Here is a 24,706-nt window from a genome sequence, read left to right as displayed (position 1 = left end):
CCATATCTGAGATCAGCAGCTGTCAAACTTTTTTCCCGACGCAGACCCTCAGACAGACACATTCGCTACACTCCCGCTCTTGATCAGATTCCGTCCGAGAGATGTGGGAAGATTTTTCTTTGTTTTTTCGGTTGGTCTTGAATGCAAACTGTTGACGCTGCACATTGGGAGACGACACCGGTGAGAGCGCTTCATTCTTCATGTCTGGTGGCTTCTTTTGAAATGAAATCAACTCCCCACCACCACCACCACCACCACCCTCCTCCTCCTTCCGGTTATGCTTGGGACCTCTGCCTGTCCACTTTACAGTGATCTCTGAGAGAGGACGTCGGCAGGCAGCAGAAGTAACCATGTGGGCGCTGTTTACTGTAATTGCAAGCTTCGCTCCAGCAAGGACTCATGTCAGACTGATGGGGACACTAACCATGCATTAGTTGACAGCAGGAAGCATTGCTGTGTTTGTGTTTGTGTGTGTGTGTGTGTGTGTGTGAGGACAGGATGTGAGTTGGGGTAAATCACATGAGATACACCCCGAGGTGCTGCACCAAGTACAAGTGCAGCTGTGTGGTAGTGCTGTGATGACTCAGTGAAGCTCCATGCAGTGACCAGCTCTGACTGATGGGCTTCAGCTGATGTATTTACATATTGCTTGATGTGTAAAACCAGTGGCATTGATTCATACATGAGAGAGAGCAGGATTTAAATATTAGCTCTAAATGAAGAATCACACTATTTGACACTGTGTTGAGATGAATACCAGCTGATCTGGACAGATACAGCTGGAGGTGCACTGACGCTCAACTCACAGCGATAATCAGCGTAATTAACTGTTTTCAGGTGAACGACACCTTTATTTTGTGGGCACCTGTGGAGCCATTCATGTCCTCATGAATGACTCTCTTTCTTGTCTACCTCCTTTTTAGGGGTTTGTTCCATTCAGGAATAATAAGAGATTTCTCTCCACATAAAAATATGCACTCATTCTTCTTTTATCTTCAGTCAGCTAACACACACACACAATGTGGCCCACAGGCTGATATAAATTGCCTGTCATCAAGAGATCCAAGATGGATGGAATAACTTCCCATCATTGCCCCCACCCTCCTCTGCCTGTCTTTGTCTGTCAGTCTTTCAAGACTTTATAAAACTGCCTAAAGTGCATCGCCTGAGGCACTCTTAAAGCTCCGGCCCAGAGCCTGGCTAATCTGATGTGGGCATGTGATGAATTTAAAGAGCTTGTTGGATGATTACCCCCCCCCCTCCTGAAGAAACACTTCTCTCTGGTCTCCCCCTCAAGTCCCTCCATGAACTGCAACTGGTTCAGCATGCTGCAGCCCGGATCATCACCAGGACCCCTTCTATCAGTCACATCACCCCTGTTCTCCAACAGCTTCACTGGCTCCCAGTCACACACCGCATTTCATATAAAATCCTCCTCCTAACCTTCAAAGCCCTCCATAACCTCGCCCCTCCATACCTGACTGAACTCCTCCACATAAACACACCCAGCCAGACTCTCACATCATCATCCTCCATCAACCTCACGATCCCTCCTGCCCGTATGACCACCATGGGGTCCAGAGCCTTCAGCCGCTCTGCCCCCCGCCTCTGGAACTCCCTCCCACCGGACATCAGGAACATCAATACTTTGACCATCTTCAAATCTCACCTCAAAACCCACCTGTTTAAACAAGCCTACTCACTGTAACATCACTCTGCAGAGCTCCCACCCCTTGGTTTTTTACATTTTTTTGACTTTTTAACTTGCTTGGTGTCCTTGAGTGCCTTGAAAGGCTCCTATAAATAAAATGTATTATTATTATTATTATTATTATTATATGGTGAGTAAAGCAGATGCGTATATGCAAAGCTGAAAAGTGCGGTCATTCAGTCTATAAGGCCTCTCCTGCCTGTTTGGCTGGACTACCATGAGGTTACAGCGCTAGAACATCTGGACACATCATGGGTTTAGGAATAAGATCTCTGTAGCTGGAGGAGCTTCACCTGTCAGCAAGGAACACAAGCCTGATGTCTGTGCAAGACACGAGGGATGAAATGCTGAACGTGTCGAAGACTTTGTCGACTTTTTTGTCACTCTGCTGTCACTCATCTCGCATCTTGACATGTAAATATGCTTAAATTGGAGCGTGATGAAATCCTGTCACACATTTCAGCGCTGGAAGTTTTGATAGAAACTTGTCAATACGTCACTGCATGGATAGGAAGTGGTCAGCTACAGGGTACTTGATGAATGTCACGTCATCAGCCTCACTGTGGTTAACATCAACACTGCCACTTTCTCTTGGGGATGTTTTATATTCCGAGGCCACCGAGTCCCGATAAGGTCAGACAAAGCATCAGACGCGGCGTACATAAATCCCCAGTCAGGGACGCTCTTCTGTCAGCTCCTCTCAGTGGCGCAAAAGAGAAGCAAACATCTAGCGAGTCAGAAGTTAAGAACAGATCATGTCGAGGAATGAGTCCTCACCGGGGGGAAGAGGTGGATTCATCTCAAAGTTTTCAAGAAGCAGAGGCACCGCGCACGCTTTCGATTTCATCACTAGTTTTGGAGGGTGGCTTTTCTTTTTCTGACAATCAGTCAGAGAGTTTTGAGAGTGAAACTGCAGCGTGCCCACAAGGGCGTGGAGCTGTGGAAGAGGTGTGACGCTTGGTGGAACTTCATCACGGCCTTTAACCTTTTCAAGTGCTTTGGGCTGTGGTCAGTGCTGTAAAGCTTTATGTAAACTGTTGGAGCAGCATGGAGTCTTATTTTTACCCTGTTTGCTGCTGGGCTTGTTGTTTTCTACATCCTGCACTCATTTGGATCTCCTCTAGATCTGAGAGCTTGTAATAATCATCTTCAGATACACAGTATTAAAACATTCGGATCGTTACCATCTGTCCAAGTCCAAATTAGTGGAGGTTCTTAGTGTCGCTGCTTTGTTCGTATTATTCAGTGCAGCACAATATATACACTTAAAGAGCCTCTCCACAGACTTCACATTTATTTATCATCATGAAATGTCAGTGTTTGAACCTTCCTTTATGAAGCCATCAAAGTAATCCTTGAAAATTTAAATCAGCAGAATGATGCATCCACTTTGGGCCTTTAAGACATGATTCAGGGCTACAGCTGTGTCTGATCGGCCTTCCACAGCCAGCAGAGGAAATGGGCTTCATATGTCACCTTTATGACGATTTCCCCACATTTGTTGTTCACTGAATTAAGATTCATAACCACTGGCTGTGATGCTTCGGTCATGTAAGAATGTAAAATGTCTACACGAGTGTCCTGAGCTACAGAACAGGAGGTGGAGCAGTGAAGAGGTTTTCTTTTTATTTCTTTTTTATTGTTGCTCTAAGCCCTGGTCGGCCCTGGGTGGGAATTTGCAGTGGGCTCCGCAGTCCCTTCCAGGAATAATAAATATTGCTGCCATATTGATCAAGTGACAAAGCAGGACTGCTTCACACAGCAGAGGCCACTTTGCACACAAATCATCAGCCTGTGCTCTGTCCTCGGGATCAGTGCCGTGAACCTTGTCCTGCCCTCTTGAAGTGAGTGGGATGCTTTAGAGGGAAAAGACAGCAAGGTGTCCTGCAGGACAACAGGTGTTTGCTTCAGCGTTTGTGACACGAATGTTAATATGTGGTTATGAGCTGCAGCAGAGACCCAAAGTCAGGCTGCATGTTTGTGGCACTGAAGTTCCCACACAGGGTGTTTAATCAAGGAGGATGCTTTTTTTCTTCTTCTTCTTCTTCTTCTGAAGATTGAACATGAGTGGGGGGCGAATGACAAATGGAAGAGAAGCGCTCCTTTCATTTCACCTGCTAGTGGTGTGAAGTGGAGACTGGCTGCAACCATTCGCGCTGCTTCCGCGGGGTGGAATCAGTCCTGCAGTGGTTTTAGCAAAGCGCTTCGCACCGAGGAGCGACAACTTTCGTGCAAAATGATTTTCAGGAATAATCCAAAAACACCATTTATCCCCGTCACATCGTTAGACTTGCAGCCGAATGAGCAGATCCTGCGACAGCGTGCGTTTATTTTTTCACTGTACCAACCTCCCCCTCTTCCCACCAGCAGAGAGGAACAGAGTATCAATCTGATGCTGTCCACCGTTTCCAGGGTGAAAATTCCCCCTAAGGAAGCATTCAAAAGCTGCTAATTAAAACAGCTGAGGGGAAAAAAGATCAACCGAAAGGGGAAAAGAAAAGGATAGCAGGTGCATTGAGAGGAGAGAGGAGAGGAGAAAAAAAAAAAAAAAAAAAGCAAAGAGTCGTTTGGAAAAGATCTAGAGGACTAGAGAACCACGCAGACAGACATGCAGGTAAATATCATCTCAGCATTATGGGGAACAATGGTGCTCTGATATCAGTTGCTGCTATTTATCTGCGTATGGAGAATCAATCAGCACCGGTGTGCCCGGACAGCTCCGTGCGTCCTCCCCCTCCTCCGCGCCGCTGCCTCGCTCTGCTCCGGCTCAAACGCTGCTTGGAGCCAGAGCCGCGTCGGTAGTCTGCTGGCTGGCTGGCTGGCTGTTTTTTTTTTTTTTTTTTTTTTTCCTTGCCTTCAATCGTGACAGTCTGCACGGCTCTATAGCTCTCCCGATTCAAATAAATAATTAAATACAAAGCCGGAGCGATGTCGATAAGTCCTGTGAAGTCGTGCCACCGCTGGAATTAAACCTCTAATTGCCTGCCTTCTCCTTGCAGGAACGATTCTTGGGGAGCCTGGTCTGCAAAAGGATGTAAAACGGTGCTCACAGATGCATCCCATACAAAATGCTTATGTGATCGTGTATCTACCTTCGCCATTTTGGCTCAGCAACCAAGAGAAATAGTAAGTAGGCTATTGATTTGTTATTCAGTGTGGGTTTTATAGGCCAATGTAAAGGAGAAACGCTGCTAGTGTGTGTGTGTGTGTGTGTGTGTGTGTCAGTGTGTGTCAGTGTGTGTGCTGGTGCAAATGGAAATTGAATCTTTGGTGTGCTAATCCCGTTAAATAGTAATTCAGCGGTAAGGGGAGATTGTGGGGGGTATTTCTAGTTTGCACATAGATTTAGATAACTGGGGAGGGTGTGTGCATGCTGCTGCTTGTGTGTCAGTGCCTCCTCCTCCTCTTCTTCTTCTTCTTCTTCTTCATCAGTCAAAATGCACATTTGGTCAGCGAGGAGGGTAAAAGTTGTCAGATTTAACATGTTTGTGTTGCCTGCCTCGCTGACACGGAGAGAGAGAGAGAGAGCCTGGCCAATCCTGCAGGTGGGATCTGTAAGCCATGTTTGGGGCTGGTGTGCTGGAATCAGACTACAGTAAAGGAAGCAGAAGCCTGTCATTTAGTGAGAAGATAAAGTAATTAACGTTGAGAACACAGAGACGAACACAGTGGCCTCTGCATCAGTGCACAGCAGGAACTGAGACAGCACAAAGAAAGCTATTATCTATTTCTCTATATTCAACAGCAGAACGTCCCTGTAGCCATAGAAATGCTGTTTCTTCCTTTTCGCAGTGGCTCAGTCACGTCTAGTGTTCATCACGTATGAACCCACGTACAGCTGGTCTGACTGTAGCTCTGAGTTGCAGGCCTGTGGTCGGCCGGCTCACTTGATTTAAATTACGAGCGGAAAAAGCAAATGAAGACAGAGCACAGCATTTTGTTGCTCTTGAGCCTGCATTGGCAAGAGTGGCTCCGCTTCAGCCTCCATTGTTTTGTGATATAATAATCCAGCAAAGAGAGGTGGAAAGTTTCAGGCTTGTATCTAAACAGCCTTCAAGCCCACACATGCACGCACTTCAAAACCTCACAGCGTATTAAGGAACCCACTGTGGATTATTCAGATTGGTGGTGGTTGTTTTGATTGGTTCCATCTCTGGGCAACAATAAAGATTTACTGTCCTGCATGAACCACATCCAACCTCCCACTGACGGCTTCGTCTTGCTCCGTCTCCTCCACAGACCATGGAGTACTCAGGGGTCCCATCTGTGACATTGATAGTTGGCTGTGGTCTGTCTTGCCTCTCCTTGATCACGTTGGCTGTGATCTATGCCGTGCTGTGGAGGTAAGTGCACCACATAACGATGAATAATGTCACCCGACTACAAATTGAAGAAACACGCTGATTTGGTTGCTTTTGTCGTTCTTTGTTTCTTTAGATACATTCGCTCAGAACGATCCATCATCCTGCTCAACTTCTGTTTATCTATAATCTGCTCGAACATATTGATCCTCGTCGGACAAACGCAGACCCACAATGTGGTAAGTGTCATTTAAGGATTTCTTTAAGAGCTGCTGGAGGTCCTGTGGTCGTTTTATGGGCGCTATCAAAGAGCTAAGCACGGGTTATTCGTGCAGTGGAGCTCAGTTTTCTTTAAGTTTGTGTTGTAATGTAAGGAAATGTGCTCGGACAGCTGTGTGTGACACTTATTCAAGCAGAATATCACAAGGATGGCTTTAAAGGAGAAACTCCATCATGTTCAGCTGCTCCCAATCAATTTGAGAACCAGTTGTCCACCTTTATTTTGAAAAGTCTCATTCTTCGTTTACAGCACTAGAAGTCTAATCTGCCTAAATAGTGTCTGTTATGTTCCACCTCTGGTAGAATATGACCCTTACGTTATAGCACTCGTTTTCTTTTGGGTCTTGCGCAGAAAAGCTTTCATAATTTATCCAAATGGAAAATTAAATGTTTCTAATGCCTCCATATGATGTAGATCTGCTGTGTGTTGGCGCAGGACCACTGGTCTTTAATCAGGAGTTACACTGTCCTCTGCTAAACTTGAGACAACCCCAATCTGTTGGCACCGAGGCAGTGATGAGCTTTAATTGCAAATAAAAGGGCAACACCATAAAGAAAACAAAAAAAAAAAAGGAGAGTCAGATGACTTTGAGATGAAATACTGATGAGCAGCTGCAAAGGTTAAGGAGATCCAGCAGTGCAACATGATGCACACCAGGAGACACGGTGCACCGGTCAATCAAAGACGAGTGAAATGATCGTGAAAGGATCCTGTAACGGTGACGTGACAGTAAAACGCGCCTTAAATGCAGGTTTGGGGGATAAAAAGCAGCTCTCTTGCTTAGATTTTCTGCACAGAGCGCATTACTGAAATGACTCAAAGCCGTCACAGAGGGACACGAAACTTTTTATTGTTCAGATGTCAATGAGCGAAAGTTGAAATTGAGTCAGCATTATTCAAAAAGGACAAACTACTATAGTTAAAGGAGGACTGTTTCCAATAAATATGTATCACTTCCTCTCTCTGGCTTCATAACTGGCCAGTAAACAAGTGGCTAATGTAAAAGATTGTTTGGCAAACAGTAGTTGGGATTTACAAGCTGCCCACACAGATGCCCTTCTCAGTCATTTGGCAGCACTACAGAATGACACATTGTCCGTTTTATTGTGTAACCATATTCTCAGCATACCTTTACCTTTTGCAAGGAACACTGTTTTTTTTTTTTCTCTCTTCTTCTCATCTCGTTATGTCCCTCTGTTTCTCCTCATTAATCCATTCTCATTAGTTTTTTGGCTCGTTAGCAAGCCGGCGTTTTAGTATTTGGACATTCTTACGTTGCAGCTGTCATAGATTTTAGTGAAGTTCAACAGTACATGTAACACACAGCCAAAAAGCTTTTAAAGTGCTCGCAAAACATTTATGTCTGTGGGGGTGTTTGGTCATTAGACGTGCATGTTGCTGGTGCTGTACAGCAGGACTACTTACGCTGTGCTTACATGTATGACTTGCTCTGTGAGCAGATGGGCCCACCAGCAGTTGGGGGGCTCGTGTTGGATGAGACCCTGCTCATAAATCAAAATGCTTCCTGCCATTAATTTTTCTATGTTCAATGAAAACTGAATCATGATTAATGAAGGTGAGGTGTGTTTGTTAGGTCCTGGTGACACTACAGTCTGAATATGGACTGTAACTATCACACAGACCATGTTAAGCTCTTTGAATAAGGAAAACCAGCATCCACACATGATAAGTTCATCTGTTTCCTCGCTGGCCCTTACATCCTGCACACAGTAAGAGCCAAGACTATGAATGCACAAAGCTTCGGGGCATTTTTAAAGCTGAGCTGATTTGAAGCCTTGTCAGATTTAATCAGAGCTCCAGTTATCTCCTTTCTTGATTATGAGGACCACCACTTAACACAGAATACTCACTCGGCATGCTCCTAATAAGATATCTGTCTCTGAAATCTGCAGAGAGATTAGGTGGTTTTCAGAAAATGCACTGACATACTGAGGATGTCATTTGTGCAGCTGACTCTACAAACTACCTTGAGTGACTCACAGGTTGCCAGATTAAAGGAACAGTAACTGTTTTTTTTTTTTTGCAATTGGCCAATATTGTTATTATGTTAGTATACTGAAGATTGAAGCTGCACAAATCAATATTTTACATTACCAGTGGATCAGACGGCTCTATGTAATGTGAAAGGAGACGATTTAAGAGGCGTTTTCAGCCTTGTATTGGCTTCACGGCCCAAAACCTTACTGTTCCGGTTCCCTCTCATGGCTCTCATTAACCTGCCGGTTTAACCTGGTGAATGTTTGGCAGGTAAAAAGCGTGTGGAGACCATAAACAGAGGCAAAAGAGCAGTGGATATTGGACTCACATTCATCAGGTAGCCCGAAACACGACTCCAGATTTCCATATTTGTATTTCTTATGTTGATTGTACAAAAAGCTTAAAGACCAGCAGACTTTAATATTAAAAATGAATCATAGAATTCATTAGAATTACACCAGTGTAAAGTTTTCAAATAGCTGAACCAGAATTTTGATTATTAATTCCTCACAGCTCCAAGAAACAAACTTTCAAGCTTTAATTGGACACCTTGAGACCAAGCCAGCTCTTATGACGCCGGTCATCAGCAAAAGTAAAACACGCTGTTGTTCAGTCAAGTCGGAAAGCTGCATTTCTGTATTTCAGTCTCCACGATGCAATTTATTACTATTGTTTCCTTGTTCCGTCTCTCCTGTTGTAATAATATTTGTGAAATGTTTCATTTGTTTGATCAGACATACTGTGGAACCCAGTGTTTGAGTGGTAGGCTTGCAAGAGGAGAAAACATAGCCCCTGTGTGGGTTTAATTGCCATGCTGCCTGACACTGCCTCACTTGTTTTTCCTCCATCTCTTGTAAGAAGTGCATATAATTGGCTCCACTGTTTGTGGATTCAGACTTGCTCATCATCTAATAGAAATTACCTCTTTGGTCTGGAGGTGTCCTCTGGGAGCAGGGAGTCAGTGAGTCACCTTTGCCTGTCTCTGCTTTTTCTTTGTCCTCTGTCGTTGTTCATCTTGGTTTATGGAAAGGAGACAAAGAGAAGCAGACACCGTTGGTTTTGCCAGGGAAGGTAGAATAAAGGAGCCCTGGAGTCAGAGAGGGTGATGCTGTTCATCCAGTAATGAGTCAAAATGTATTGTAGGTTATGTAGGGAAGGGTCAAACCCGTCCTTTCATTGTTAAGAGAAGCCAATAAAAACATCAGAGGGAAATGTTTGGTTTTTATAAAAAATCTTACTCTCAACATGTCATAAAGTCAATTCTGGTTAAGAGCTTTGTGAGCTGACACAGTTCTTTAGATAAACAGCTTTGTGCGACTTATCTGCTCTCCATTTTTGGGGGTCTAAACCTCCTGATGCGTCAGGAGATGAACAATTATCACCTTTTGTTTAAGCGCTGCGTGTCATGTATCAGCACAGATGGCTTATCGTAGCTGGTGTCTTGTCAAAATTTAATATACTTATAATTTTGAAGAGCTTGAAAATTCTCCTTTGAATGAAATACTACTATAATTCCCATGATGTCAGTGAGTTCAGCCCCTCCACATGTTTTAAGGTGCAACATTAATTGGCAATTGTAATAAAAAATGGCAAACCGATCTGGTATTCGACACCAAATATTAAACAGCCACGATCGAGGTCACATATGTGCTGTAAATCACACATGCAGTAGCTGCAGCATGCACGTTTGAGCTATAATATAATATTTTTATTACACTGAGTCTGACCTCCCTTACAGTTAGAGTTAGGGTGCAGGAAAGAGGTTTAATTCATCCCGGCCTTGAAGGTTACACCATTTAACTAAATGATTTGTGAATAGAAACAGGACAAATCAGCACACCTGCCTTCCTGCATGCTTGGTAGCAGCATAATAAGCAGCAGGGATCCTCAGGTGAGGCTCAAGAAAACAACTGTGTGCCTTATTTGGAAACTTGAGAGTGTTACATATTGAAATAAAGTAGGCAGGAGTACAAGGGTCAAGTATGAATTCACATGGTGTGAGCATCATCCATAGAACCGACTGCAGAGGCAAAGTCAGTGCATTTTGTTCAGCGTTTATCTGCAGTTCAACAACACTTCGCCGCCGCCACCACTTTGTTGTTTGGAGTTTTTAATGTCCTCCACCCAAACACCTACTGTATAAAGCACTTGTTGCTTGATTCAAACGGTGCTTCAATCAAAATAACAACCAGCCTCCTCCTCCCACACTGATTCAGAACCGAGGGGAAGATAAAAGTAATGTCATGAGGTCTGGTCCACATTATACTACAGTATTTTAAATAATGTTCCTGCACAGTTTAAAACACTTTAATTAATAAGCTCCATTCCAGCAAGCGAGCGTGTTACTCTTAACGCTAACGCTAAGTGTTTGCTGCAGCAACAGTGAAAATATGTGTTAAAAGCAACATTGTTAGCTGCACTGAAAGTTTACTTTGGATAATGGATGCACAGTGATTGGCAAATAAAAATGCCCAGAGCTCTGAAGAAAATAATTTAATCACCAAGTCAACATTAGTTTAATCCAATTATGAGGAGGGTGTTTCCAGCCACTCGATAACTAAAACTGAAATCCCATTTCAGATTTCACACCAACAATATGTCACTGCTGCCTTTTTCAGTCCAGTGGCCTGTCACTGCGCTACGATGCAAAGTGTGCAACATGGCAACAGGCTTTCACTTAATATCTGAGAGAGCATCGAGACTCGGCCCAGACCTTTTAGTCAGAGTTTAGTCATGCCACGGTAAGAGTTTCTTCACATTTCCTGTCCTGACCTTAAAACCACCATTATTGAACCTGCTTGAAATACACCCCGTCAGCCCCTACCATTACCTTCATGTCTATCAGCTCTGCTATGTTTTAATGTGGTCCTTTCCTCAGTTCCTCTGTTTCCATGGATACTGACAGAGTGCGCTCAACATCTCTCAGCATTTGCTTTTCTAAAGGGCAGTGTGAACTCTAGATTTCAACCTTGTTCTTGTGCGGCTACCCATCTTAAACTGGCGCTTTCACAACGTCCTCATAATGCGCCTCTCTCTGTCCGTCCAAAAGCACAGTTTTTATTTACAAGGACTAATGAGGCTGGACGGTATAGGCACCCAAGTGAACCGCGAAACATAACGGCTGCATGTGACCCGTTTCCAGGAAACAAGGCAGGCTCTATTTTCAGCACCTTGGACAGCGCACAGAAACACTAGAGCTACCTTTGGATGTGAAGTCTATAGGCAGAATACAGTAGCTGCCATACATGACAGTCCCACATGGTTTCCCTTCTCCTCTCTGTCTCTTTAACTTAAAAATCAGCATGTGAAGTTGCTGTTTTCACTTTCACAGAAGAGTTTCTGTATCGATCTGTCATGTTTATCCGGTAATAATCACATACAGCACAGCGGTGTGCTGCCGTACGGGTCACTGGATACATGCATCCATACAAACAGGAGGAAATGTTCCAGAAGCAGGCAGTGTGTAGCTATGATGCAGCACAACGAGTGCTATTTCTTACTCGAAGCTTATTAAAGAGACATGTAGAGCATATAGTGTGTGTGTGTGTGTGTGTGTGTGGCTACCAAAGCAGCTGCACACACCTGTAATTACGACATGGACAGGTGGCAAAACGTCACGGGAGCTTCATAAGCTTTGATTTGATGTGTTGCTGTGATACTTTCATCTCTGCACCATTAGCAGCTCCACAGTCTCGTAAAAATGAAAAAGTCTGGTTACTGTGAGACATTTGTGGTATTTAAACCCTGAACACTGCAGAACGTCAACGTAAGCAGGGTTCTTCTACTTTATAGGCTGCTCATTGTACACTGATGTTCTTTTAAGTCCACTCTTAAAGACCACAAACTTTACAGTAAGTATCAAAGACACTGGGAATATGACTTTAGAACATGCTTACGGCCCCGAAAGCATCCGACATGAATTTTAATAACTTTCTCCTACCTGCATCCACATTGATGTAATTAATAACCCTAATGGTTGTAGGTAAACAGAATTTCCCACTTTTCATGCATGAGGTAATGCAGGATTATTGTCTCATATGAACCCCATGAACAGTGCAGGCGATGGATGGTTTACTGTGGTGTTCTCAGTGGGGATGTTAAGTGTATGGGAGATCTCGCAGTATGGTGTGGACGCCCTGGGACGAGATGATACACTTCAATCTTTTCCCTCTTTGTGCATCATCGCTCATATTACCACAGCTTCACACTGCAAACAATCTGAGCTGGGGAAAAAAAAAAAAAAAAGCTTAATCTCCTCTCACTCGCAAATATCAGTGTGCAATGACAAGATTCCTAAGGATACTTCTTTATTTCTAATCCTCTTCCAAACAATCCCATTTGGAGATGCCTCTCCGTGGAACAAAGACGGACAAGCTAATGAAGTTGAATAGTAACACTGTCGAGCATGAGTGCAATCTGCTGCCTTCGACGTGTGCGTTCTGTGTCATTTAAGCAGTATTGTGGTCTGTTCCCCTCCTCTCTGTGTAAAACAGTTGACCTTGGCTCACATGCCTCCAGGTGGGATCCCCAGCATACTAATGAGGGTTAGTGCAGAGGAATGCTACGCCATGGCTTTCTGTGTCAGCTAGCCTGGCTCTGATCTTTACTACTGTTGCCACCTCTGTTGCTGCACTTTAAGCGGACGCTTTGTTTCATTCACTGCACATGATGGTAATCAGGTGGATGGTCTAGACAGGAATAGTTGAAGGAAACAAAGGAATATCAATGTAATCAATGTGCAGTCTTGTTTTACAGTAATCTGATGGAGTCTGTGTTTGTGTTTGTCATGCACATCTGTTTTTATATTAGCTTTTGAATCCACCGTTGATGAATGTGTCTGTTTCTGACCATGTATATATTTTTCTTGTATGAACAGGGTGTCTGCATCATGACGACAGCTTTTCTGCACTTCTTCTTCCTGGCATCGTTCTGCTGGGTCCTCACGGAGGCCTGGCAGTCCTACATGGCAGTGACGGGAAAGGTCCGGACCAGGCTCATCCGCAAGCGCTTTCTGTGCCTGGGCTGGGGTGAGTTAGCAGCATGTTCCCCTAAACCTCTTCATTATCTCCCATCGTACCTCGCAGCTGCCATTTTCTCTCAAGGTCTCTCTGGCCAAGGTGTCTTTCCAAGTAACTGTGTGTCTGTTCCGTCTGCTGTTCTCATCCTCTCTGTGGGACGGCCAGATCTTCATCCTATCAGGCTCTTTGTTGTGATGCTTTTGTGCTTCAGTCAAGCTCTCTGAGGGCTGGGTAAATGGACTGGCCTTGAGCAGTGGGGGGAGACAGACTGGTGCGGCTCTCCCATAGTAGGCTGCAGTGACCTTATGTCTGATAAAGAGGGAGTGAGCCGAGCATTTACGCTGCAGCAGAATACATTTTATCCAAGAACCTCAGAAATAGAGTTCAGGAGAATGAAGGATCGCAAAGGTGATTGAATTTCTACACTCGACATGATCTGAGAGATCATTCTTATTCTGAAGTCCTTCCCAAAGTCTAACGTTAAAGCATTTGTAACATGAACATATATCACAAGTGAAATACAGGTAGCAACCTGCAGCCAGTGTAATGTTTTTATGATCCATATTGCGACACATTTTAATTAGTCTGGGTCTCAGTTTCTCTGCCTCCCACGCTGTGTTCCCTGCACTTGAATATCACATCACTAATAAATGAAATAATGACAAGTATACATATCTGTCAATACGCACAGGCAGGCAAAAACAATCTGTATCACAATTTGACAGATTTTAATTCCTTCATTTGATATATGTCAGCCTGCATCTTTGTCCAAAGGCTTCTTTCCTACTGACGACTAGAAATCTCTCCTTTAAATGTTTTTTTTTTTTTCATGAAATTTGATTATGAAAGAGCCCACACTCATTCTTCTTGTTACCTAGCAACAAACAAGGCTCTCTTAGTCATTGCAGTGCCACTGCTTGCTGCATAAAAAATGGACAAAGGCTGTTTTACAATCAGAAAGAATTTCGAAAAACCAGCTACAACTGATAATTTGATGATAAACAACACAATTAATGTTGTGCATCAATAAGAAGGTGTCACATAACATGGATGCCATTTTTCATACGTAATGACTTGAAAACAAAATGACTGTGATCCTCTGCGGATCACCAGGTGTGTTCAACCACAACACACAAACATTTTCACATCAGATTTGTAGAGCGGCACGCGCTGTCTGTTGTCTCTTAATTCAGCCTGTTTGAAGTGCAGCGTCTCCACCAGGCTGTTTGCCTGTGCGGTGATTCATGACATGCTTGTGTTCGCTCGGCACTCTTTACCTCTTCAGCACTGCAGAGAGGCACTGGATGGCCACAGGGTCTTCGCCTCGTGCCTCCAGGAAACTGATTACATCAATAGCACCTGCCTGCGCTGCTCCGAAGAAAAGCGTTAATATGCTGAGCACACGGTAGCGAGGGCCGAATCCATTACAGCGATCTATAATGAGGAGCTGTACAGCAACAATCCCCTCATATATATATATATATATATATATATATGTATATAAAAAAGAAAAGAAAGGTGTGCAGGGCGGGAAAGTTCTTACAGTACAGTGATGAAATTTCACTACGTGGTTTTCTGGACTCGATTCACTGCTGCCATTTTGTCAAAGCACAGTACAGCCTGTTCTCCTGAGCCGCTGAATGAAACGCTGTGCTGTCTGTTGATTGAAATACTGAAATGCATATAGTTGATCATAAACTCAGATGATTGCGTCGTCTCACAGTGTGGCTTCTAACAGAGCGAATGGAGCTGCACTTTGTTTAATGACTGGAAGGCACAGAGGCTGACTCTCTGCATTGAAGTGGGCTTAATGCGCTCATTTCTGACAAGCAACTAGAACTGCTCAAATAACTATTGATTGTTTTCTCTTTTAAAGGATTACCAGCTTTAGTGGTTGCTGTTTCAATGGGATTCACCAAAACAAAGGGCTATGGAACTCCCTTATAGTAAGTTTTTCTTTTTTAATCTAGATGCATTATTCAGTACAAGCGGTGGGTTCATGGTAACACTTAAGAGTAATGATTAAGTGCTTCTGCAGTGGCTTACTTATCCTAAATAGTGCCATAAACAAAGTCCCTTGAACCCAATCAAATTTCAAAATAGCACAGCAAGACCCCAATTTAGGGTGAGTTGTATCCCTGCTGGATACCAAACACATAAACACTGCTTAAAATCTCTTTAGCATTTTATTATCCTGTGAAACTTTGGAAATGGAGTTACGGCATATGGCACTTCTCCCCTGACAATTGAGGGAAATACAATTGTATGCTGGTGTGCACCATTAACTTGGATGTTAATGTCTTGGAGGGAGTTAACTGTTTTTCCCTGCTTTCCCTGCAGCTGTTGGCTGTCTTTGGAGGGAGGGCTCCTGTATGCCTTTGTTGGACCTGCAGCTGCTGTTGTTCTGGTATGTTTCAGTCATCAGATGTCCAGTTTTAAATGTTTATATGCTGTGAATATGAGGTAAACGTAGACTTGTAACTTTAAAAACACACTAAAAAACAGCCTGCATCAGAAAAATGTGCAGGTGTTTCTAAGTATTGATCTTTCTGTATGTTGTATACAGTTATCCAAACTATATCAGAATAAATCCATCTTCCTACACAAAATCTTGCATTATAATAATAAATAAAACATGACATGTTTCTCTTGTTTTCAAATAGCGAGACACACAAACCACAATTGCACCGAGTTGAAACTCAACAAAATGTTGCTACAGTAAGAAAATGCCTGACGGGAAACGCACTGTGGTTTCAAAGTCAAAGTAATGAGCGTCCCATCAGGCAATGTGCTCAAGTAATTCCCTTTCATTCACCATAATGGTGCTCCATGTAGCTTTGAGGTTATAAAGTATTTATGCGTTAGATCTGTTCAAAATCTACTAAACTGGGGGATTTTAATCATCGTGTATTTACATCGTTGTACAGAGAAAATTATACAAAGAATGTGATTATGCAAATCACTAAGTGTGTGTCAGAGGGACAGAGGACCGCGAATACTGAGTAATGTTTTCATTGTCAAACCTCTGTTCTGTAGAGAGACTCGAAATAAAGCCATTTCCCATATTTCAGATATTTCGAAAAGTGACTAAACGTCTTGAGTTTGACGGACCTCAGAGGAACACAAGCTAATCTTTAAGAAATGACAGAAACAACCCTGCAGTGACAAAGAACACCATCCTGCTCTTATCACTGTATTGATACTGTAACATCATGATAAAATGTCTCACAGTAGCAAAGCTTGTTGAATAAAAACTCCCCCAAATGTAAATGTATAAATACTTAATGAGCTCTCCAGCTAGAGGAGTTTGAAACAGATTGTAGCCGAATGTTTTAAAGGATTTTCTTCTCGGCTTCTGTAAATCTCCCTCAGTTTTCTATTAGTGTAGGCACAGCTAATAATAGGAGAAGGTGCCTTTGAGGAAGACAAGTGCTGCTTGTCAAGCAGATCTCAAGGCTGTTGTGCTGGGCTGAGTATCCAGGGCATGCCTCGTCCATTGGCTGAAATGTCAGAGAGATGAGCAAACAATAGACGCTAGAGGTCAAAGCTCAGTGAGAAGGGAAACCAGCGGGATAATGGCATTAAATCATTTGCTACCTATGCACCTATACTGTTTGTAACAATGGTTTTGAAAGAACCCTTTTCCTGTCCCCTTCCTACCGACAGGTCAACATGGTGATCGGTATCTTGGTGTTTAATAAGCTAGTGTCCAGAGATGGCATACTGGACAAGAAGCTGAAGCATCGAGCAGGGTATGACAGCACATCCTTGTTAGTACCTCCGTTTTTCTTCCTAACTTTTCTCTTCTCAACTTGAATCAAAAATATAAATATGGTTTTCTTATACATATGGAGATTTAGACCTCCTTTTTCTTGCCGTTGAAAGGAAATTAGAGGCATAAACATAAAGAGGTCAGATCTCTCATGGGAGCGACGTGGCTCCTTATTTCTTTGGCAGAATCAGTCCAAGATGAAAATCATTAAAACGCCCACACATTGGCTGCCTCTGCTGTTGCTAATATGACAGGGGAGAATTTAAAGCCGGGGAAGTGGCCGTTAGAGTTGTTTGTCATGCTGTTGTCTCTATGTCCCACAGACAGATGAGTGAGCCGCATACAGGATTAACTCTCAAGTGTGCCAAATGTGGCGTTGTATCAACAACTGCTTTATCAGCAACTACAGCTAGCAATGCAATGTAAGTGCCTGTCAGTGTCTCTGAATCAATAAGATGATGCTACAGGGAATCTCTGCATGTACCATGCGTCCACCTCTACAATACACACCATCTTGCAGTCCACTGCAGCGTAAACTAATGTTCCAGTTACACCCACAGTACATCAGGTCGACTGGAAGGGATATCATGTATTATAAGCACACCATGTTACATTCTTCTGTTACATTACTACGAGCGTAGATGTCAAAGCCCTGCTGTTACTCCAGAGTGAGAGGGCCCTGATAGAGACGTTGCTCTCCCCTCCAGGCCTTATCGTGTTATGTACACCGATTTGCTTGCTTTTATTTCCTCTACACAATCCCTCCTTCCTTCTCTCAGGGCGTCCCTGTGGAGTTCCTGTGTCGTCCTACCTCTGCTGGCTTTGACCTGGATGTCTGCAGTGCTCGCCATGACAGACAAGCGCTCCATCCTCTTTCAGATCCTCTTTGCCGTCTTTGACTCACTGCAGGGTTTTGTCATCGTGATGGTGCACTGTGTCCTACGGAGAGAGGTAGAGGATGATTTTAAGTCATCTTTCTTTCACTCATGACCTTTCTTTACGTGGATGCACTTGTTTTTCTAACGTTGCAGGAATCACAGATTCGATCTGAGCTGATTTAACTTGCTGCAGAGCTTAACCACCTTTACAAATTCTAAATGAATTAGAATTGTGTTTCTTTTTAGAGCTGACAGATGAGAATAATGAACTGTAAATGACCTGTTTCTTAAAAAGGTGTACTATGCAGTATTGTGGCCACGATGAAAAACTAATTCCCCGTCTTTAGGTCCAAGATGCTTTCAGATGTCGGCTCAGAAACTGCCAGGACCCCATCAGTGGTGATGCAACAGGAACCTTCCCTAATGGGCATGCTCAGATAATGGTAGGCACAGTTACTCCCTGCTATCTGTGACCATTAGATCCTCTATAATTTAAGAAGACCCAATGTTCCCTGGGTATTTATAACACACATGCAGCCCCCCCCCCTGTTCTCCATTGACCTTAATTTAACTCTTCATGCCGTTTTTTTCCCCTACTCTTTATTATTCAGTTTAATATGGCCTCTACAACATTCTGCATTGTTTCCCGTAGGTTTGTAATTTTCCACACAATGCTTTTGCAGAGCTGTGATTACATGCAGCGTGGACACTTGGCCCTCTGATAAATGGCAGTAGGTCTCTTTAGTTTTCTCAGGCCCTAAGCCCAATGCTTTATTTCTGTTTGATTGGACCTACCGCTCATGTTTGCCATGCGCCCCTCTCATTTCCTCTCACCGGGTAATAGAGGACTGTTCCCTGCCTGACCTTTGAAATGGGACACCAGTCTCTTCATCTAGCACGACCCCGCCACTGGCACATCATAGCAATGATCTGCCATTAGTATTCTAATGCCCCTCAGAGTGAAATAGTTTTCATGATAGCAGAATGGTGTCACGGCCCCCTGGTTCAATGCAGTCATTAGCAGCGAGCACAAAATACCCTCCAGCTGCTGCTGTTGCATTTTTCTCCATAGATCTTTTATTGATGTATTGTTACCATGAAACAGAGGGAAAAATGACCACTTTGCATTTCTTTAAAACATCGGAGAACTCATAAAAAATAAGTAGTATTGATTCTAATCTTGCAGCTGGCTGCTATGCCTGTGGATCTGTACATACACACTAAACGATATACATGGCTTTATGTTCTGCACTACTGACCATTTGACTGTCATCCACCCACAGACGGACTTTGAGAAAGATGTGGACATCGCCTGCCGATCAGGTAACGAACAGATGGTCTCTTATTAACAAGATCCTCCTTGCCTTGCATGTAAAAAGCCCAAAAGAGGTTAGGTGGCAAAAAATAGCTGAGGTTACATAACAGCCAACAGTCCCCACAGGAGTTTTTTCACAGTTAACAAAACACTGACTTTAAACTGAGAACAAAACGGTGTAAAAGGAGCTGTTGGATATTCACTTTATTTTTACTGCAATAAATGTGAATAACTGCAACTTTTCCCAACTTCTGGCTGATGCCCTTTGTAAGTATTGATGCCGTCATAGAGTAGCTGCGCATGTGTCTCATTTTGGGAGGAAGATCTTCCTCATCTCATACTAGTGAGAAATTAACAATCTTGGTTCCTCTGCACTTTTGAGCCACAGTAATTGTTGGTAGACAAGGGTATGATTTAAGAAAACTACATGCTCCCAAGACATCGTGCAATTTATCCTGCGTGTAACCAGTGTTGGCAGCTAATGCATGCCCAGAGCCTCGTCTCTCTCGCTCTCCAATTCCTTCCAAACCAATGAAGAACACATCCTAAATGGATCAGCAGGGAATAACCAAGCTGACCATTATTCAGAGCTCTCAGAAACACAGCTTGTTAAGAGAGGAAAAGGGCCGTGTGGCTCCTCTGACCCACGTTCCTTCATGCTGTGCAGCCTTGTAAAGCTAAAGTGAACGTACCAGATACAAAAAGGCAGAGCAGACAGGTGTCATTTATAAATCATGACCACATTCAGACTGGAGTGGAGCTGCAGTCGGAGAGCAACAAACTTCACAGTCCTCTCTCTGGGCTCACGCAGTTTAAATTGGTGGGAGGAGTAATATTCTGCAGCGTCACCCTTCAGTATGAATAGCAGAGCGTCCACACTGAGCACTAAATTACTCTCAAACAAAAAGCTAGTGTTGGATCTGATTTGTTGTCCTTGTAATCTTCCTGACAGGCCTTTTTTTTTTCAACAGACAATATAATTCCTACTGATTTATGAGTCAAAGTTTAAACTGCTCAGTGGGGAGGGCGATGTGTTCTTATAACCACAAAGTATTTCTGAATATAGATACTTTCTTAAACTATTTGAAGCATTAAAAAGTCATCACCAATCACAACATTAGGATCAGAAAGCTACATCCTGCCTGGCAGGGAGAAGTTCAGGGAGAGAATAAAACCGTTTCACCTTATTTACTTTGACGTCCTCTAGAGATTCTGCTGTATCTGTATCTGCTGTGTCCCTTTGCATTAAGCTGTAATGTCACACTCAATGCATATTCACAGTTATTTGTCCTGCCATTACAGTTTTCCCTCTGCAGCACAAAATCCCTCGAGAATTGGTTTCCATTGATTTGGATTCTCTTGTCCTTTTGGCTGCATGCTGGATAAACACAGAAAAAACTGTGACACTACTTTCATTACTGAGAAATTCCAACTAATCCTCGTATCACTCTGCCCTGCAGCACTCCACAAAGACATGGGCTCTTGTCGCGCCGCCACCATAACAGGCACCCTCTCCCGCATTTCCCTCAATGATGAGGAGGATGAGAAGGCCCCTGAGGGCCTTAACTACTCCACATTGCCTGGCAACATCATCTCCAAAGTGATTATCCAGCAGCCTTCGGCTCTGCACATGCCGATGGGAGTGGGTGAGCTGAAAGAGCAGTGCATGGCTGACAGCAATGCCGACATGCGCCGCACTGTTTACCTGTGCACCGACGACGCCATGCGCCAGAGCGACCATGACATGGGCGGCCATGAAATGGAGGGCCACTCGATCCAGGGCCAGATGATGGAGACAGACTACATAGTCATGCCCCGTGCCTCTGCAGCCGCGGTCTCCGGGTCGTGCAACACGTCCACCCTCCTGAAAGACGACACCAAGATGAACATCACTATGGATACGCTGCCGCACGAGAGGCTGATGCATTACAAGATGAGTCCTGACTTCAATATCAGCCCGTCAGGCTTGGACCACATGAATGTGAATCTGGAGCAGCAGTATCCTAGCGCTCCGGAGCAGATGCAAAACCTGCCCTTTGAACCTCGCACGGCCGTTAAGAACTTCCTCGCTGAGATGGAGGAAAGTGCGGGGCTTTCTAGGAGTGAGACAGGGTCCACAATATCTATGAGCTCCTTAGAGGTACATATTCTCATGTGGATCAAGCGCAGAGGACACAGAGCTGCAAAAGCCTTAAATATGCCACACATGTTTATTAATATGCATACGCTCTTAAACTGGTCACTTAATAACTCACTGCCTTCATGTTTTACTTTCACAGAGACGAAAATCACGATATTCTGATCTGGACTTCGAGGTACGTAAAAAAAATAAAATAAATAACTTTTAAATATATATATATATATTTTCATAGTACATGCATCTAGCTTTTTACGCAGAGAAAAGTCATTTTTTGCAGTTGTGTTTGTCATTTGATTTACTAGTACTTGTTGTGCCTCTTAAGTTTATTAGAGTTACACAGCCTTGGCTCAATGAGATTTATTGATGCTGTGTAGTTAAGATAAAAGCAAGGCTGTCAACTGACAAACAGGGCACCAGTTCATCTACATCTGTTCCTCCTCCATCTCCTACATCCATTAGCTATACGTTGATTTTCAAAATGTATGCTTTAAAGTCATTTGCACATTTCACATCTGATTTTACCACTGGTTTCAACAATGATTTTATTGGCTTGCGAACACCAATCCAAACCCCCTTTGGCAGGTTCCAGCATTTCCTTTGCATTGTTAAATCAGGCTCTACTGCATATATATTGTACACACTTTCAAAGTAAAGGAAACATGGGGGTTCTGGCAGCTATTTTAGCGTGGGGTGCATTTTGTTTTAGCTTAGGTGCACACCAACCCTTAAAATGGAAGATTTGTGCCAAGGTTTGATTATAAGGATTTCCCTTACGCCGCCAAAACTCTAAATGAGGCAATTTGTCACTGAAGAATTATGTTTAATCCAGATCCTCCAGCCACTGCCAATTAAAATAGTTCAGCCTTTTCGATGTCGTATAGCCCTAACTTTAATTATCTTGGTGTTTCCTTTATTTTGGCAGTCACTTTTATATATTTATATATATATATATGTGTATATATATATATATATATATATATATGTATGCAGAGACAAGTAGATTTGTTTCAAACCTGGCCTATAAGTAAACTACCATGACACTAACAAATTGATCAGAGTTGGAGGGGGTGGAGAAGAAGATGCATTTCCATTATTGGCTGTCAATACCAAAGAAAAAACCCTTGCCATTGCAGAAAGTCATGCACACCAGGAAAAGACACATGGAGCTGTTCCAGGAACTGAATCAGAAATTTCAAACCCTGGACCGATTTCGAGACATACCAAATATGGGCAGCATGGTGAGTAACAGGAAACCAGGGGGGTGGCGGTCAGCCAATTAAAGAGAGCAACATCCAAATACCCTCTTTAGTTATCCGGTGCAGGACGCATAATGTGTGATTGTGCAAATGAGCGGTTATGTAGCTAAAATATTCATGTGGAAGTGAACCTTCCTATACATGGTGGACATGCCAGCAGCTGGCGGGGGGCGAGTGAGGGAGCTGCCCCTTAAAAGCACGGAAGCATTTTCTCCACAAGGCCAGTCTCAGGGAAGAAAGACCTTTGGTAATCTTGTTGCAATAGAGTGCATCCATTCCAATGCAAGGCCATGAATGCACTTTTATTTACATGCACATTTATCTACTTAGCAACCCCATCATTTTTCCATTAATGCATGGCAGATTATTTAATCTATCAACATCTATACGAATACTACCTTAAGTTTGTTGTTCTCTTACTGCAACTGTGTGTGTGGGAGGGGAGGGGGGGGGGGAACTTGTCTTCTTTGTCACATTGGATCTAGAAGTCAGGCGAATTATGAGAATCCTCCCTGACCTCACTGCGAATCAAAAGCCCCCCCATCTGTCTCCACACCTGGCTGGAGCTGCAGACAATGGGAATGTGGAGCTTTATCCAGCTCCCTCAGACGAGCAGCAGTGTTTTTCGTAGTGAATGCAACAAATAGAAATTGGGCTGGTGACCAAACACAGCCAGACTATTAGACAATGTCAGCTACGCAGCAGGCTTTTGGCTGCATGTAATCCTTTTTCACTCACATTTCAATCACCCCTACAGCACGGTGTAATTTGAGGCCTGTTGCTTAGTTACCAGTGCAAGTTCTTTTGTATAGTAAACGATAACTACACTACATTCTCACTCCCCCCTTTTTTCTTTTTTTCCCCCCAAATGTATCTACTGCAGAGCTGGCTGCAGACATTAGTATCCATTTTATATTCCCAGACTGGGAGCAGCGTCTCTCCCTTATTTGCAGTAGTGTCTTTGGAAGTGTCAGTGAGAGCACATTCAGCTGGATGGCTCACACATGAAGCCCACATAAATGCACCAGTTTCTGAGCTTGGGGAAAACACAACTCTGCTATGACTCCATGATAACAGTGTAAGCATGGTCACATTTAATACACTACCATTATCTTTTGTTATTTGATGCTTTCCACAGCATTAATCCATTATGTTCAATTAGCAATGGGTAGGAATCCATATAATGCCCTTTTGAATGAAATGACTTCTCTGGAAAAGTTTATTTTTTGTCAAAATAACAGTTTAGCTGCAGAGGATGTCATGCCACTAATATCACACCCCACTGGCCGTGTTCACAGGACAAGGCAATGCCAAACAAGAACCCATGGGAGAGCTACAATCCAGCCTGTGAGTACCAGAATTACGCCACTATGAATGTACTAGAATCTGACACCAAGGACTCACTGGAGATGACGCCTGCAGAGTGGGAAAAGTGTGTCAACTTGCCCTTAGACGTCCAGGAGGGAGACTTCCAAACGGAGGTCTAGAGGGTGGAAGAAGGAGAAAATGCAAACTAGGAAAGAAGGAGAAAGGGATGTATTTTGCACTGAATAAAGCAACAGACTTTTCTAACAGCCTTGGCATACATATCTGGATTATAGTGTGGCAGGGACATTACGTGCCAATACAAGGACTGAGGAGAGAGAAAAAAGAAAAAAGGGAAAAAAACATCAGTGTTACTTTTTGTATTCTCACTAGTGTACTTAGTGTGGGGCAGCCTGGTGTACAATATTTACCATCATGTGTTTCAAATTATCTGTTGAGGAATTGGCTAAAAAAGGTAAAACTCTCTAGAAGAAACCTCACAAAGCAAATGACATGCCATGTCGTCCCAGCTTCATCGGGTCTAGTTTTGATTTCATAAAAACGGGACCCGGGAGCACAATGTATATATTTATGCAGGTTTTTAAAAAGTTTATAACAGTCTGTTTGGCCATTACTACACTTTTTACTTTATAATATAAAACATGGGAGGCAAAGAGGATTTTTTCTGTCATATTAAAATGAATGTTTGTCAAGCTACATTCTTCATTGCTT

General features: G+C 43.3%; 1 protein-coding gene across 1 annotated transcript in view; it reads left to right on the top strand.

Annotated features, from left to right (window-relative positions):
- The window catches only part of adgrb3 (adhesion G protein-coupled receptor B3), a 103,121-nt gene extending 78,415 nt beyond the window's left edge, over positions 1 to 24,706 (top strand). The window contains exons 16-30 of the mRNA XM_070840799.1: positions 4,711 to 4,837; positions 5,951 to 6,054; positions 6,149 to 6,251; positions 13,167 to 13,317; positions 15,185 to 15,254; positions 15,649 to 15,715; positions 16,975 to 17,060; positions 17,404 to 17,502; positions 17,860 to 18,031; positions 18,306 to 18,401; positions 19,242 to 19,281; positions 20,734 to 21,413; positions 21,553 to 21,588; positions 22,547 to 22,651; positions 23,968 to 24,706. Of these exons, the coding sequence (XP_070696900.1) occupies positions 4,711 to 4,837; positions 5,951 to 6,054; positions 6,149 to 6,251; positions 13,167 to 13,317; positions 15,185 to 15,254; positions 15,649 to 15,715; positions 16,975 to 17,060; positions 17,404 to 17,502; positions 17,860 to 18,031; positions 18,306 to 18,401; positions 19,242 to 19,281; positions 20,734 to 21,413; positions 21,553 to 21,588; positions 22,547 to 22,651; positions 23,968 to 24,156 (2,125 nt within the window). The 3' untranslated portion in view covers positions 24,157 to 24,706. The remainder of the gene's footprint in view (positions 1 to 4,710; positions 4,838 to 5,950; positions 6,055 to 6,148; positions 6,252 to 13,166; positions 13,318 to 15,184; positions 15,255 to 15,648; positions 15,716 to 16,974; positions 17,061 to 17,403; positions 17,503 to 17,859; positions 18,032 to 18,305; positions 18,402 to 19,241; positions 19,282 to 20,733; positions 21,414 to 21,552; positions 21,589 to 22,546; positions 22,652 to 23,967) is intronic.

The sequence above is a fragment of the Pempheris klunzingeri genome, chromosome 12 (assembly GCF_042242105.1).
Source record: "Pempheris klunzingeri isolate RE-2024b chromosome 12, fPemKlu1.hap1, whole genome shotgun sequence".
Lineage (NCBI taxonomy): Eukaryota > Metazoa > Chordata > Actinopteri > Acropomatiformes > Pempheridae > Pempheris > Pempheris klunzingeri.
Note: the sequence above shows the minus strand (reverse complement) of the source record. Positions and strands in the feature narration are given on the sequence as shown.